At 32.2% G+C, this 16,703-nt stretch overlaps 2 protein-coding genes across 5 annotated transcripts; one reads left to right on the plus strand and one right to left on the minus strand.

Annotated features, from left to right (window-relative positions):
• Positions 1-3,529: 3,529 nt before the first annotated feature.
• Positions 3,530-8,965, plus strand: LOC127262201 (SKP1-like protein 21). 4 transcript variants are annotated; one of them, XM_051290782.1, is made up of 11 exons: positions 3,547-3,685; positions 4,588-4,650; positions 4,741-4,818; positions 5,034-5,255; positions 5,389-5,580; positions 5,688-5,798; positions 5,933-6,011; positions 6,537-6,676; positions 6,842-7,023; positions 8,020-8,153; positions 8,387-8,965. In XM_051290782.1, exons 3-11 carry the CDS (start codon positions 4,783-4,785, stop codon positions 8,407-8,409), a joined length of 1,119 nt encoding a protein of 372 aa, XP_051146739.1. In that variant the 5' UTR covers positions 3,547-3,685; positions 4,588-4,650; positions 4,741-4,782; the 3' UTR covers positions 8,410-8,965. The 4 variants fall into 4 exon arrangements, with proteins under 4 accessions (XP_051146738.1, XP_051146739.1, XP_051146741.1 ...); XM_051290784.1 differs by lacking the exon at positions 4,588-4,650 and adding an exon at positions 3,829-3,872 and having other exon boundaries at positions 3,553-3,685; XM_051290783.1 differs by lacking the exon at positions 3,547-3,685 and adding an exon at positions 3,692-3,872.
• Positions 8,966-9,504: 539 nt separating this feature from the next.
• On the minus strand, positions 9,505-13,644 carry LOC127262200 (signal peptide peptidase-like 2). Its single transcript, XM_051290779.1, has 14 exons — positions 13,237-13,644; positions 12,310-12,468; positions 12,095-12,206; positions 11,577-11,699; positions 11,324-11,475; positions 11,063-11,236; positions 10,927-10,961; positions 10,682-10,847; positions 10,534-10,587; positions 10,359-10,451; positions 10,137-10,279; positions 9,989-10,059; positions 9,825-9,908; positions 9,505-9,734 (listed from the first exon to the last, which is right to left on the minus strand). Exons 1-14 carry the CDS (start codon positions 13,360-13,362, stop codon positions 9,616-9,618), a joined length of 1,611 nt encoding a protein of 536 aa, XP_051146736.1. The 5' UTR covers positions 13,363-13,644; the 3' UTR covers positions 9,505-9,615.
• Positions 13,645-16,703: the final 3,059 nt, after the last annotated feature.

Genomic DNA, 16,703 nt, shown 5'->3' on the forward strand with positions numbered 1-16,703 from the left:
TTTATTCTTATTTAAATATAGTTCATATTCATAAATTGTCTATTCACTTTTTTAAGGTATCACCGGTTCTACTTTATGATGATGCAAAGAAATGAAGATCACTTATTTTAAGAAAACCAACAGATCTTGCAAGTTATATTTATTTTTAGTTTAGTTTTTTTTCTTTTTTTAACTTGAATCACATATTTTGTTTATTATTTAGTATTCCCTTTGTCTGTCTCTAAGGGTCACATTTACAATTTGCGTCATTGTACTTAACATTAAAAATATTCTTATATTTGTATAATTTTTTGTATAAATGTCATTCTATTAGTATTATAAGACACTAATAGAAGTATTTTTGCAATTTTTTCTTAATTTGTACTATGTTTTGATATAATAATTAATATTCAAATATCAACACGCAAAAAGTAAATGAGACTCTTAGAGCCGGACGATGGTAGTATAATATATTATTCTCAAAGTTTATATTAAGTACAATAACCTCCTATTACTGCTATTTTTTTTTATTTTTTTTATGCAGGGATGAATGAGTGGATTTTGGAGAATTACATTTGATGTTATTGACGGGCAGGGGTGAATGAGTGGATTATAGAAAGTTGCATTTGATGTTATTGTCTATTGATAAAAGGATGCAGTTTGATTTGTTCTTTTTTTTTTTGTGTTATTATTAGTATTTGAAAGACTTGGATCCTGGATACAAAATGAAGTTTGTTGAATTCTATTTTCCCTTCATATATGGTGATAATCGGAGGAAAAAAATTGAGGAGATCTGACAATATTGCTATGATCTCTTGCATGACTATCAATTTAGGGATACATGTTCAAATGTTGGACATTCTGAATGTTTGGACTTGAGAAATGCATCATCGTATAATTCTACTTGTGACACACTTGAGAGTGATCCATTAGCTTTGTATGATCCGTATATTGCTTCTAGTTCAAAATATTTTGCTAGAGTATCATCAACATCTAAATTGGACTTATATTTGGAAGAAAATGTGCTACCAAGAACTCCAAATTTTGATGTTTTGAGTTGGTGAAAAACTAATTGAGTGAAATATCCTACTTTGCAAAAAATTGCACGAGATGTGTTGGTTATTCCTGTTTCAACAGTTGCTTCTGAATCAACATTTAGTACGAGTGGAAAATTGGTTAGTCCTCATCGTAGTAGACTTAATCCATCTACTTTGGAGGTATTAATGTGCACTTGACGTTCGTTATAGAATCAAGCTAGAAGTAAGTAATATTTTTCACATTTTAATTTTTTAATTAAGCTTCATGCCAAAGGTAATCGAATACAATAAGGCAAAAAATGAAACCAAATTATTGTAAAATTATGAGCTTGTTATTTTAAAATTTATTTTTTAATAAGTAATTTAAATATACTATTTTATGAAAGAAAATATTATAATAAAAAACATTTTAAAATTAAATTCCAAAAAATACATTAATTTAAACAAAGATAATTACTATTTTTAATTTTTTTCACTAATCAAACAATTTTTTTGTAAAATAAATAATATTATCATATATCGTCAACTACTATTTTAAAAAAAATAATAAAAAAATCAATTTATTACATCAACTACTATTTAAAATTAAACTACTATTTGAACTTAGTTTGTTGTGTCTTTTTATTATTTTAAACCAAGTTTTTTTACCATTTCATTTGGCATATTTTTTTTTAATAAAAATACATTATTATTTTTTTTTCTCATGAAATATTAAATTAAAATAATAGTATATAAATAAAATTCAAATAGTATTTCATTTCAAATCAATTTCAAATTACAATTAAATAAATTGTAAGGACTTGTTTGATTTTGATTTTGAAATTTAATTTTAAATTGTATTTTAATCTAATGTTTTATGAAATAAAATAATATATATTTATATAAAAAAATCATGCAAATTGAATAAGATATTGCTTTTTATTCCAAATCAATTTAAATATACTATTTTATGAAAGAAAATATTATAATAAAACATTTTAAAATCAAATTCAAAAAAATGCATTAATTTAAACAAAAATTAGTATTATTTTTAATTTTTTTCACTGGTCAAACAATTTTTTGTAAAATAAATAATATTATCATATAATATATTACATCAACTACTATTTAAAAAATAATAATAATAAAAATCAATTTATTACATCAACTACTATTTAAAATTAAACTACTATTTGAACTAGGTCTGTTTGGTTTCTTTTTATCACTTTAAACCAAATTTTTTACCATTTCATTTGACATATTTTTTTTAATAAAAATATATTATTTTTTCACATAAAAAATTAAATTAAAATAATAATATATAAATTAAATTTCAAATTAATTTTAAACTACAATTAAATAAACTGTAAAGACTTGTTTGATTTTGACTTTGAAATTTAATTTTTTATTTAAATTTTATCTTAATCTAATATTTTATGAAATAAAATAAAATATATTTATATAAAAAAATCATACAAATTGAATAAAGATATTGCTTTTTATTCGAAATCAATTTAAATATACTGTTTTATGAAAGAAATATATAATAAAACATTTTAAAATTAAATTCCAAAAAAATGCATTAATTTAAACAAAAATAAATAATATTTTTAATCTTTTCACTGGTCAAACAATTTTTTGTAAAATAAATAATATTATCATATAATATATCACATCAACTACTATTTTAAAAATAATAATAATAAAAATCAATCTATTAAACCAACTACTATTTAAAATTAAACTACAATTTGAATTTGAACTCAGTTTGTTATGTATTTTTAGCATTTTAAACCAAATTTTTTTTACCATTTCATTTGGCATATATTTTTTTAATAAAAATAAATTATTTTTTTCTTATAAAATATTAAATTAAACTAATAGTATATAAACAAAAAATCAAATTAATATTTTATTTCAAATCAATTTCAAATTACAACTAAATAAACTGTAACAGCTTATTTGATTTTGATTTTGAAATTTAATTTGTTATTTAAATTGTATGTAATTTAATATTTTATATAAAAAAAATATATTTATATAAATTACCATGCAAATTGAATAAAGATATTGCTTTTTAATTGAAACAAAAATGAAACAAACCAACCCTAAATAGTATTTAATATTTTTTATTAAAAATAATTTTTAGACACCAAATTGTGTTTAGTTTGCGAAATTATTGGAAAAATGTTCTTTTAATTATTTTATTTGAAATATAAAAAAATAAAATAAAATTGTGCAGTATATATTAAAATAAAAGTGTAATACTCTGATTCATCAGGGGTAGATTAATAAACGAGTCCAGGAACTCGACTCCTACTCAACCTCTACTACAAATAAAATGTGGATCCCACTCAACAAGTGGCCTGAGTCAATTCTGGACCTCTTGATCCCGGAGTGCATTAAAATGCAAATCAAAATTTGTAAAAGCAATGAACTACCTAAAATTTGAGATTTTTTACCCACCCAAATGAAAATAGGCAAAATAATACTAATAAATAAATATAAATAAAATAAAAAAGACAAATCTTTTCCGCACAAAAATTGTAAGTTTCTTTGTCTTAAAAAAATCCCCTATTCTCTGTTCGGATACTCTCTATTCGCCTCTTTGGCTGCATTTATCCATTTTTTCTGCTTTCGAGGGCGACCGCCATTTCTGCAATTCAAAGCGCCGTTCAGCTCGAACTGAGGTTATCTTTATTCTCAATTTGCCGGTGGGAAATGCTCCACTTCATTTACCGCACAATAACAGCGGCTGCCGAGTTGTTTTGTTATATTTTTGTGTTTATTTGACGTGTTTCTTCTGACTTGGGGTTTTGGATTAATTTCTAAGGTTTGGATTCGATTGATTATAGGAACCGGTGAGGGGTTCGTGAGGTGTGCTTGTCAATCCATTTCTTAGATTTGCTTGATTTTGGTTTTCTGTTGCTGTTCTGTGACTGTAAAATGCATCTTGTATGCGAAGATTTTCGATTAGGGATTGGAATGGGGTGGGGCTTGTTTTGTGGTGGGGAATTGGGGCTTTTCTGATGTGGAGCTTGTTGATTCTCTATTGGTTTGGGTGGTTTTTCGTATCCATTTTATGGATTTAAGTTTGGGAGTTGTTGCTGGGAATCAGCAAATTTCAGATTTGTTAGCTGTTTAAGTTGAGTCTAGGTTTTATTGGGTTTTTTGAACTTTTCTGTGGTTTCGGAACTCAAATTGGTGTGGCAAATCGTTGGCTTCTTCTTGTTTCTCTATGATGTTTGAGGCTGAACCGAAAGCATCTTCTAAGGAAAAAAACAAAGAACAATATCTTAAGTTAGCGGAGGGAAAGATTTTGGTTTAGCTCTTCTTTCCTAGTATTATGTACAGATTTTTTTACTTTAGTAACAATTTTCATAGTTAATATCTTTTTTTTTTTATATATCTCAACTATGTTTCAGTTCTTGAACAGAATAAATGCCAACAGTAGTAATTCTCAATCTTTAATTTTGCATGCCCTCTTATATGAGATGTCCATATATACTAATGTTTTCCGAGAGCCAATGTTTTTACTTGTTTACCGGTACTTGTAAGCTTGAAGAGTTTTTTTTTTTTGTATGGTCCGTAGTCCTGGATGTGAGCACAAACTAGAACTATCACTCAATGTGGCCATACTGTTTTGTTTTAGGAGGTTTGTTAATTAGGATTTGTATAACACTATTTTCATGATATCCATTCATTGAAATTTGTGTGATTCCTTAACCCGTGTTCTTCACTGCAGGTAGTAAATAGCTTGTGAAATTGGTGCACTGGATTCAGTACAATGGTTGAAGCCGACAGCGAGATTATAAAACCCGAGGTATCTGGCACAATTACCTTCTTAGTTTTTATTAGCATATTCTTCGAAGTTTATTTGGTGACAAGCTCCCCTTACTACTTATTCTCATTGTTTGATAAATTATTGAATTATTGATCGCCCACCTTACCAACACACAAAGCTCATAGTTTTAATATTGTAATATCCTTGTTACACTTTCTGCTGGTTTGAATTGTCCGTTCCTCTGTTCTGGCTAGATGCTGAAGGCTTATGTGTGGCTTCAAACGTCTGATGGCTCTATACAGCAAGTTGAACAAGAGGTTGCGATGTATTGTCCATATATATGTCAGGAAATACATTCAGGCCTCGGGTCTTCAAAGAATTATCCCATTTCTCTTCCTTCTCGGGTTAATCCAGCTATGCTTAGTCTGATTCTTGATTATTGCCGATTTCATCAAGTGCCAGGCCGGTCAAACAAGGTTGCCAGCTGTTACTGAATTTGTTGTTGTTGTTGCTGTGCCTGTTTCTTTTTACTTGATTATTATTTTGATAGCTCAATAGGCATTCCAGCTAGATTGTAGTGGAAAATAATCCTTGAATACATTGGTGCAGGAAAGAAAATCCTTCGATGAGAAGTTTGTTCGAATGGATACCAAAAGGCTTTGTGAGCTGACATCTGCTGCTGATAGCCTTCAGCTGAAGCCACTTGTTGATCTCACTAGCCGTGCCCTTGCTAGGGTGATTGAAGGGAAAACCCCTGAAGAGATACGGGAGATATTTCATCTGCCTGATGATCTCACTGAGGTGTTTTGTTGTTGCAAGCAGTCTGCATGTTTGATGTTCCTCTTTGCGTGGGAGAACCCAATTCTGTGATCTCTTCTACCTTATATTCTTTTATCCTGTCAATGCAGGAAGAAAAGTTGGAGCCTATAAAAAATACCATGGATGATCCAAGAATTCGGTTGTTAAACAGATTATATGCTAGGAAAAGGAAAGAGTTAAAGGAACGGGAGAGACAAAAGGTGAATATGATAATTGATTTCTATTTTGATATTGGACCGAAATATAGTCTTAGGTTTTTGTACCCTTTGAACAATGAGTCTTATTCTTATAATACTTAAAGTAGCTAATACTAAACTTATTGTGTGTTCTATAGAGTGTTGAGATTGCAGAGGATCACTCAGATGAGCGATCAGTTGATGACCTCTTATCATTTATCAATGGAGGCAATGGAGGTATTTATTGGTGAATTCATTTTCTTAATTTTTTCTACATTATGGTTCAAATTTAGGCATCAAAGATTTCCTGGGCAGTATTTGCTTTCTATATCTTACAGTTTGGCACTTTGTTTTATTTTATTTTTCCAATTGGAATTGAATTTTTTCGTGTAGTTGGGTGTTTGCATTGTTACCTAATTCCTTAATTTCTTTTGTATGCTTTGTTAGTATATTTTTTGTACTAAATTCTGTAGATTTTCTGGTAAATGCTACTGTTATTTTGAAGATATGCTTGTCAGTGGCTCTGCTGAGTCCTGTATTTGAGAATGTGTAAATGTGTATCATCTATCAGAAGCAACTACCTCTGAACTTAGAGCTGTATTTCCTTTATTCCTTGTTTTATACCTCCTTTAATGATGAACTTGATGTCATGCACTTGTCATCCCCCCACACCTTTTTTGCGTCTCAATCATTCCATCTCTTTCTCTCTCTCTCTCTCTCTCTTCATGTTAAGGTTAACCTTGGATAAGCATTATTTTGTAGATTCTAAGGGGACTAGAGCTTCCAAAAATAAAAAGAAGAACCGTAAGAGAAAAGAAAATCAGAAGAATGCTCCTTCAGATTGCACTAGCCCATCGAACAGCACATCATGTTCAAGAAACACTGCAGATAAGGACAAGAAAGTGAGAAACCTTTTCTGTATTTTTCTGAAGTTGTCGGCTTCATTGTTTCAGTCATGGCCTTATTAATTTCCTAAGCCCTGTCTTCCAGTACAGGCAAAAATAGGCTGTTGGAGGTTGTTCTGATGCATGTGCCTCTGTTTTGATTGATGCCATTTTATGTGGCAGGAACTAGACAAGTGTCATTCTGAGTGTGGGAATCATTCTTTACTCAACAAGCTTCATCCCAACATGTCCAACTCGACAAAGTTGCTTGACATTGAAGATAGTGGATTAGCTGTGGTAGATGACTTTGATGATTGTGATTTAGATGATGATATTGATCCTGCATTGAAAGAAAAAATTGATAGGTGAGCATGGTGCTGCTTTATGGATTACTGTGCAATTTTTTATTATTATTTGTTCCGATACTATTAGCGATAGAATATTGTGTGGTTACTCAGACATGAATAATGGTGGATTATGTTTGATTTTACTATATTTCCTTTTCCTTTTTATTTATTTTATTGTGTATTAGGGGATGATGTGGTGGGATCTAGAATATATGGTTAGGTTTTCGGCCACGGTGTACAGGGTTTTGGAAAGTTTAAATAAATTTGAATAGGCCATAGTAATTGAATTTGAATTATTTTATGGCAATATGAGAGAGCACAAACACTTTTGGGTAAAAATATGCCTGATTTGTGCGAGTGAGTTTTAGTTGATAGTTGTAAACAAAATGAAGTCTCTGTGTCGGCTGATGATCATTTTGTGGGATAAGTAAAAGCTCATTTTCAGTATAGGCCAGCATACCATGGTGCTTGGATTTACCACTAACATGTCCGTGTAATCTTCACCTTGAGTTTATATTTGTTTTTATCTATTGTAAGATTCTTTTTGCACATTCTTTTCACAATACATATTTATGATATATTTTCTATAAATTTTCACTGCTGTATTTTTTGCACACGACTACACCATGTTCCCCACAGATCAGACGAGATATTTTCTTGATATATTTATTGTCTTACAATGAAGTTAATTGGACATGCGTCTACAACTTAAAGTTTGTTCATTTTGTCTTTTTGTGTGTCCGTAGGTAAGTGATGTGTATGTAACATATCTTGGTATGATATTTGTTGCTAATAGCAGTATCACAGTCGTAAAGTGGCGGCATTGCTGCATTGAGGACACCGTTATTGTATTTGGAGAAACATACATTTCTGACAAATTTCTGATATCATGCTTCATTCTTACTTTTAGTTGAGTTGTTTAGTAATGCACTGCATTAAAATGCAGTGGTGGAATTCAAGATATTCAAATGAAATATTATATGTGACAATTTTGTTTTGCATTTAATTGAACAGGGAAGTGGAAGACTTCGCCAGAAGGTTAAATTCCGACTGGCCAGAGAGGATGCAAGAGATTCTTTCCCTAGGTCAAGAGCGCAGGCCATTACAGTTGTCAATTAATGGAAATGGCTCATTGAGGCGATTCACAAGTACGTTTAATGTTATTGTCTCTTATGCTGTCTCATCCTTCTAGTATTAGACACTTGCAATCATACGATTATTTTTCATGCTCTAATTATGGTTCTGTTATTGCCATTGATTGTATTCTGCATTAATGTACAAAATGTCTAAACGTGACAAGCATTTGCATGTCGCCAAGTGTTTACCTTTTCAGACCATTTTGTTTCTGTTAAACTTTTTGTATAACTGAATTTCATTGCAGGTTTAGATCATCACAAAAAATGATGCTCCGTGTCTGCCTATCAACTTCCAATTACAGACCCCAAACAAGGAAAAAGAAGAAGAAAGAAAATCTCTCGCAGCCCGGAGTTGGAAACAACATCATTATGGATCGACAACCGGCTATTTTTTGGAATCATTTAAGAGATTCAATTTTGATGTTTGAGTTTGATCCTTAAGGTACTTCTGTAGAAACAATAAGGGAAAGAATGCGCATAAATCGGCCTATTTTTCCAGCCTCCCTTTTCTCCAAATTTACCTTTTTTTAAAAAAATTCTTGTTTCATTGTCTTCGCTCCCCCGGAAACAGAGAAACAGACTAGGCCACGAGGCTTACAATGTCATAGACTGTTGTTCCTTTTCTTGTGGGTCTTGTAATAGAAATTTCTGTCAACAAGGTGGTTTAGAAGAAATCTTAGTTGCTGGAAAAGCAAGCCTGCAGCCAAGTGAGTCTGAAGTTTCTGTAAATATCAGGAAACTTTTTCCTTGTTCTTTAATTTAATGATTTGATGGAGAGATTTACTGCTTTTGTTCATTGAAACTCCCATATTTGTCGAGTTTAATCTTCCTTCTAAGTTCCGCTTTTCTATGTGTTGAAAGTAATGATGTTATGCTGAGTAAAGTTACTTTAGCTTGAGTTTAGCCTGAGTTGCTCGATGATCATTAATTTTCTCACATGTAATTTGATTTGTCTTTCTGAGTTGTGCTTTTCATGTGTTGAAAGTTATGTTTTTGTGCTTAGTAACTTTACTTCAGCTTAGGTGCAGTTTAATCGACAGATTGACTTGAGACCGAGTTGCTCCCCCAAGATCGAGAACCTATTGGTACGTACGTTTTGACTGTCTAGGCGATGTCAAAATTTTAAATTTGGAAGTTTCATTTTTGGGAGCATTTTAGAAAGGTATGATTTATTTCTAGCTTTGGCAGATCCATTTTTTGGAGCATTTTAGAAGTATGATATATAATTATATGGTGCTTCGAGCTTGGTTTGATATTAATTCCATTCCTTGCTTGCAGTTTCTGTTGAATATATCGCTATATTTTGGTGTGTATTTGTCAATCTATTGGATTTTTTCATCGTCTAGGAACCAAAAACTGAATCTGCAAAAACAGCCAAGAAAAATGCAAACATCCTTTGTTACTGTAATTACTCTACATATACATCTCCTGTGTATACAAGTGTCCTAGTTAGTTCTCATCTCAACTCTCTCGTTCATTGTTGATGTTGCTGTTGTTGAGCAGGGGCGACGTGCGGGCACGGCTGGTGAGGCTCGCCTCGTGTCCACAAATGCTTCAAGTCCCCTCTCTTCTTCCCCAATCCTATCATCGTCCCTGACATCGACCGGGTGAACATTATTAAAGCTCTTAATTTTGATTTTAATAATAGTGTTGGATGTCTTGATAGGTTGTGCTGATGCTTACCTAGAGTGAATGGGACAATGTAGAGTAGCGCCGGCTGCCCATGTCCGTCCATCAGGTTCAGGGCCACGTACGTTACCAGAAGACCTACGGGAGCATTGCAGATTCGATGTTGTAAGTAAAGTGCGACATTGATGAATTCCTGGACACGATTGTTGGATATGTACCTGAACCGTAGGCGAGCATCACCCAGATGAAGTATCCAGCTTTCAGGGTTTTCTTCGACAGCCAGTCATACCTATATATATGTTCGGAAATTACACTCTGGAGTGGTGCTGTTTGATCGATTTTTATATATTTTAGAATGTTTGTTACCTGAGGGAGAATGCGACAAGCAGACCCGGCAAGATAATGTCGCCAAATCCGATGATGCTGTATCCGCCCCACTTGTCGAACATCCGCGGGATCTTCAGCAGCATCGGGATGCCATCTTCCCCGCTCCCGTCGCCGCGTGCTACCTACAAGATAAGCGCGCAATATATTAACTGTCCCATCGGGTTATATACATTGCGGAACTTATCGAGAGCTTTAACGTACCACGATCATTATGCTCTTGTGGAATAGCCATTTCGAGACGAACACCCAAAAAATGTCGTAAAGGAAGGCGCAGCCGAGCAGAACTGTTCCCACCTGAGGAAATATTTCGAACAATGTTTGGAGACATGTTTATTCATCGAAGCTAAGATAAAAGAACTTGGTTGTAGACGAGTACCTTAAGATTTGGGATGCGTATGATCTGTAGAACCGTGATTATCAGCGCAATGCCCTGTTCCGAAGGAAATCTTTTTAAGTCCCGGCAGCTAAGACAATTAACGATACATGGAAATGTAAACGTAAGTATTCGGTTATTCTGTTCTTACAAGTATGTCTTGTCCGATCCAGGCGAATGGACCGTGACGACGGTGTAGAGCCCATAGAATGCCGAATGCAACGCAGAATGGTGACACGGCGAGTGTGAGATGCGATACAGGGCCTACGAAAGGAACTTTGACAAAGGACTCCGATGCCGTTCGAAACCATCTGAAACTGAAGTAGAAAAGGGATGTTTTAAGTCGAAATTGTCTTGCCGGGACATAGTAGTGAAGTATGCAACCCTCATACGTACCATGATAGCAGAGCGACAAGACAAGTTTGCAAGCCCTGTAAGAAAAACAGAAGACAGACAGAGAACATATAAATCTTCGAATCGAAAAGACAGCTTGGAGAGGATTCTTCGAAAGACCATGAAATGATCAACCAACCTCGACGCCACCAATGCAGAACACGACCACCAGAATCTCGATGAACCAATACGACATCAGCTTGTAAAGCATCACCAAGAAACACGACGCGATCACAATGAAGAAAACAGCCGAGGCGACGCCCACATCCACGATGCCAGTAGACTGACAAGCATCCTCGTCGATGGAACCATCCTGAGACAGTAAACAATACACACCAACGATCAGTTAATCCTTCAAACCCAAACTCAAATGTAATAATCAGACAAACAAGTGTGCGACCTTTAAAAGCTTCTCCTGCTCGACCGCGGCTTCTTTCGCTGTCCACGCCGACCAATAAGATGCACACAGGATGGTGCCAACAGCCATCAGCCATAAGAACACTTCAGCCACGTCGACCTTTGGTCGCTTCGGAGAATACATTTGTATTGAAACTGGAAAAATCGGGAAGCCCGTTTAGCAACAATTAAGGATAGACATACATACATACGTACCTACCATTACATAATCTTCGAACAATTCTAACAACCCTCACCGTGTGAAGTGTTATTCTGCATGATCTGCTTCAAGGCCACACCTGCGTCTTGCGGGAGCATGACGACGGGTATGCGCACCCACACGTCCGTCTCGTTCGCTTCGCAAACCATCTTGAACAACTCTGTCGAGGTAAAAATAATTTTAGACAAGACCGAACCGTTGTTAGATTAATACAACGCCTAATGGCGGCAGCCACAATGCTGAAGAAACATTAAGCACTGTGCTGAATAGCACACCGTTCTACAAAACAGCAGACGGTGTTACTATAAACAGCACACAGTATATTTTAATATAATACAAATACAGTACATAACCTACACATGATATAATCTTACACAGCACACAAAATACTTGATTTTAGCACATTATATACTCTCAGACAGCACACGCTATAATTATGAGTTAACAGCACAAACTTTTATTACAAACAGCACATGTTGCATATAATAAAGGTGTTTCTGATCCTCATACGATCAGAAGCGTTTGCATCACGACAATTGTAAGAAAGCTCCAAACCTGTCCGGTAGTTTATGATGAGCAGTGCTGACGCACCGGCAGCTTCCGCAACTTTAGCTTTACTGACGAAGCTGCAATTGCCTCGGTCGACCACAGCGACTTCTCCCGCGAGCTATCGAATAGTAGAAAACGGCAAAGATGAGATCAATAAATGCATACGGTTTTTTTTTTTTCTAGTCCGATTCTTGCGCGAGACTATGAGGGAAGAAATAGACCTTATTCGTCGGGCTAGTACAAAAATCGGGAGGATCTGCGAGAGCGATTCTGGTCTGGTTCGCGCGCTTCTCTTTCGATTCTAATGTTAGACCAAATCGCGCGCCGATCCCGACAAACTCCCTCTGCTCTCTATGGTCGACCCAAACCGGCACCTTAACCTATCGAAACACAATCACATCACACAATTGGTCACAATAATAAACCGAGGCCTCTAAAGCCGAGATAATCATTTAACACGGTATTAAAGCAGCATTACGTATTTATACAAGATTATATATATATATATCCGGGAGGCGTGAGTCGAGGCAATTAATATCGATGTACTTGGAAGACCTAGCACTACAACATGAGTATTTTCCGAAAACTGACAACGAATGCTCTCTACTAATAATTATTACAAACAACTTATTGGATCGGTCCTAGTCGGACGACTATAGATCGAACCTATCCAATTTTTACTACGGTACTATGATTGGCTGTTTGTGACTAAGGATCATATCTGTCGAATCCTGAGAATTGTGATGCGATTCCTTCCTATTCTAACAACATTGCTGCTGTGGAATTTAGGCGTGATGCAAGAACATAGTTCATGTCTGTAATCTGAATCAATTAGAATCTGAATCAAAATCTGAAACAGATAATTCACACACAACATATGATCAAACAAAGACAGCAGAAGAAAACCTGAAGATAAACAAATACTACAAAACCCTCCTTAACACAAAAACGTCATAAGAATGAAGCCATAACCAAAACTCAAACAGTCAGCTACTCAGATGCCTTTCGAAATTCAATTCAATTTCTATCCAATCTACTGTCTGCACAAACAAATTACAACTAAAAACAAACCAGAAAAATTAAATAAACAAATAAATTACTGCAATTCATCCAAAAGAAGAAGATCGAACGACAGGAGAACTTCTTACCAGGACGAAATTGTTGTCGCAACCGGGCCTTTTTGGGGCAACATCGTCCTGGTGAACAATATCTCCCGCAAAAGCAACAGAACACCACAAAAAAGCAAGAACCGCAGAGAAAGAACCGCCCTTCATTTCACTCCCAACCAAAAGACCTTTTCCTTCCTTCCTTCCTTCCTTCAAAAATTTACAGTCAAAACAAATTTATTATTGTTTCTTCCTTCTCCTCCTGATTTCTTGTACGAAAATTATTTTTGAAATAAACAATAAATCTTCTTTATTTTCTTTTTTTCCTCGAAAGTGTGAACTGAGAGAGAGAGAGAGAGAGAGAAAAAAAGATATGCACGAAGGTTGTAAGAAAGAGAGGAGAGAAGAAGAGGAGAAAAAGGCAGAGAAGGGGTGTTTGGCTTAGGTTGTCTATTTTCAGACCTCATTATATATATATATGTATGTATATTATCTATCTATCATGAGAAGAGCGCCGTCTGCGGACCGTTGAACAGGTTTTCAACCTCCGCCGTTGAAATGAGGAATTTTGCCGGCTCCACGGCGGCGCGTGGGCATCACGCAACCGGTTTTATTGTATAAAAAAAATAAATAAATCGGTCTTCTGGCCTGTACTTGCCCTAAATAATTTTCTAATTTGTAGGCTTTTAGCTAAAATTTGACCTTTTGTGTTTAATACTCATATATACAATAGTACCTCCGTGTGTGTGTGTGTACGGTGTACCTTGCCATTTACTTTTTGCAATTCTTCTTTCTTCTTCACTTCATCATTTAAGGATGTGGCTTGTTTGACGGATTTTTTATTCATTTAAATAATTTTTTTTTTAAATATTAAATTAAATAATTATTTTTTATTTTTTATATTATTTTAAAAATTAATTTTATATTAAAAAAAAAAAATCACACTGATCTCTATTTATATTATCAAACTTCTGTTTATATCACATCACACATTTCTATTCAAAATTTTTACGATTAAATCTCAACTCAAAATTCAAACTTTCAAACAAACACATACTTAGTTTATTCAATCAAACTTTGTTACATTATAATCCTCCGTTACTAGGTAATTTTTCATTTTTATTAACGATATAGTATTAAGATATATTTAATTAGTTAATAATAGTGTATTATCATATTATTTATAATTTTTTTCGATAATTATTAATGTTGATAATATTAAAATAAATTTAATATATAAGGTTAAAAAATTAAAATATGTATTCAAATATTTTTAAAATTATACTGCAATAAAAAAATATATACAATATGAAGTATTATATACTTTAATTTAGTAAATTTTATTCAAAATAAAAATACTCCCTCCGTCTCATTGGAATGGTGGCATTTGTTTTTTACACGTAGATTTTTTAATATTAGTATTATATTAGATTGCAGTAAAAAAAATACAAAAATACCCCTATTAGTATGGTGTAATATAAAAGTAATGACATTTGTGTAATATATTGTAAGTTGAAAGAGTATTTATTATGTTAGGTATGTAGTACAATTACTAAATTAGGAAATGATAACCTTGTTTTAGGACGAACAAAAATAAATAATACTGTAGTAACATTTCAATAGGACGGAGGGAATATATCAATTGTTACAACATATAGAATATTTTTCTCTCACCTAAATTTGTACTTATTTTTTTTATATACGTAATTAAAAATATTTGTATTTTACATTTTAGTAAAAATTTATATTTTTTATATTTCTTTATAATAAAAATAAAAAGTAACCAAATGTACATCCTACATTAAAACCTATGACCAAAAATTTGAACAGATTCTTAAATGAGAAAGGAATAATATTTAGTTAAAAAAAATAATTTTAAATATATACATATAGATAGATAACAATATAATATAACAAAAACAATCAAAATATCATTTTCAATAATATCTTCACAAATAATAGAAAGAATAAAGTCTAAACAAATATACACTTAACATTTAAGAATAAAAATAATACACTTGTTCAGAGCTAGTTTATTCAACAACTAATTACATGCATAAAATATACTTCCTCCGTCCCATAAATATAGTCTTAATTTGATTGAGTACGAGATTTAAGAAATATTGATATTATATTGGTAGTTGGTAAAAAGTATGAATAAAAGATTTATTTGCCTTTGTGAGTGTGTTAGTGTAAAAAATAGTGACAATTGTGTAATAAAAATAAAAAAGTAGGGGTAATTTTATGGTGATATGATTATTTATGAAAATAAGACTATTATTTTTGGACGACCCATAAATATAGTCTTAATTGGGTTGGACACGAGATTTAAGGAATATTGATATTATATTGGTAGTTGGTAAAATGTATGGATAAAAGATTTTTTTTGCCTTTGTGAGTATGTTAGTGTAAAAAGTAGTGGCAATTGTGTAATAAAAATGAAAAAGTATGAGTATTTTTATTGTGATATGATTATTTATGAAAATAAAACTATTATTTTGAAACGGACAAAAATGATAAACAAAATTATTGTATTGGAACGGAATGAGTATCTATATAAATCCTTTGTATAGTTAAAGGGTGTGATTTTGACAATTTCACCAAAAATTGAAACCTATAGTCTAATTTCACCTAATATTTGAACCCACAATCATTAAAGGACAAATTTTGAAATAAGTTCAATAATCAATAGAAATAGAGGGTGTTCTCATTTGTGTATTTTTTTTATCTTTTATCTTTCCTCCGTCCCACAATAAAGTATTCATTTTTTTATTTTAGTCCGTTATATAACAAAGTATCTATTTTTTTTTAATAATTGTACTATCAATCTAATATTACAAATATCTTTACAACTTACAATATATTATACAAATATCATTACCTTTATATCACACCATACTAATAAGGTTATTTTAGTCATTTCTACTTTATTTCTATTATATCCCAATATAATACTAATATTTCTAAAACTACGTGCAAAAATCAAATGGATACCTAGTTATGGGACAAAGAGAATATAATTAATGAAATAATTACTTTGTAATTGGACATCCCAAAATAGAAATATGTATTCTTTGTAGCTGGACGGAGGGAGTATAAAAATGTATTTAACCGTTGAGTTTTGGTTTAAATTTCAAATGCAGATCAATATTGTTTAATTTTTACAATTCTTAAAAAAATACTCTTTCCATCTCATATCTATATATCCATTTGTTTTTTGCACAGAGTTTTTAAAAATATTAGTATTATATTGGGATAAAGTAGAAATAAAGGTAAAGAACTAAATTAACTCTATTAGTATTGTATGATATAAAGGTAATGTTATTTGTGTAATATATTGTAAATTGGAAAAGTATTTCTAATGTTAGGTAGATAATACAATTAATAAAAAAGAAATGAAAACTTTATTATGTGACAAATCAAAATAAAAAAAAAAAAAATAGATAAATTGTTTTGGAACAAGTATATTTTTTCAAAAGCATATCATGTAACAAACTATTTAGATTAAA

Source organism: Andrographis paniculata, unplaced genomic scaffold (genome assembly GCF_009805555.1).
Source record: "Andrographis paniculata isolate CXL003 unplaced genomic scaffold, ASM980555v1 Contig65END, whole genome shotgun sequence".
Taxonomy (NCBI): domain Eukaryota; kingdom Viridiplantae; phylum Streptophyta; class Magnoliopsida; order Lamiales; family Acanthaceae; genus Andrographis; species Andrographis paniculata.

Excerpts from the sequence above, each read along its gene's own strand:
- LOC127262200 (XM_051290779.1), bottom strand. The coding sequence starts at position 13,362 with ATGAAGGGCGGTTCTTTCTCTGCGGTTCTTGCTTTTTTGTGGTGTTCT. Across the intron at positions 10,588-10,681 it reads GGATCGGACAAGACATACTT|GGCATTGCGCTGATAATCAC; the intron begins GTAAGAACAGAA and ends CCTTCGGAACAG. Across the intron at positions 9,735-9,824 it reads CATTGTCCCATTCACTCTAG|GGACGATGATAGGATTGGGG; the intron begins GTAAGCATCAGC and ends GGTCGATGTCAG.
- LOC127262201 (XM_051290781.1), top strand. The coding sequence starts at position 4,783 with ATGGTTGAAGCCGACAGCGAGATTATAAAACCCGAG. Across the intron at positions 5,256-5,388 it reads TGCCAGGCCGGTCAAACAAG|GAAAGAAAATCCTTCGATGA; the intron begins GTTGCCAGCTGT and ends ACATTGGTGCAG. Across the intron at positions 5,581-5,687 it reads TGCCTGATGATCTCACTGAG|GAAGAAAAGTTGGAGCCTAT; the intron begins GTGTTTTGTTGT and ends CTGTCAATGCAG.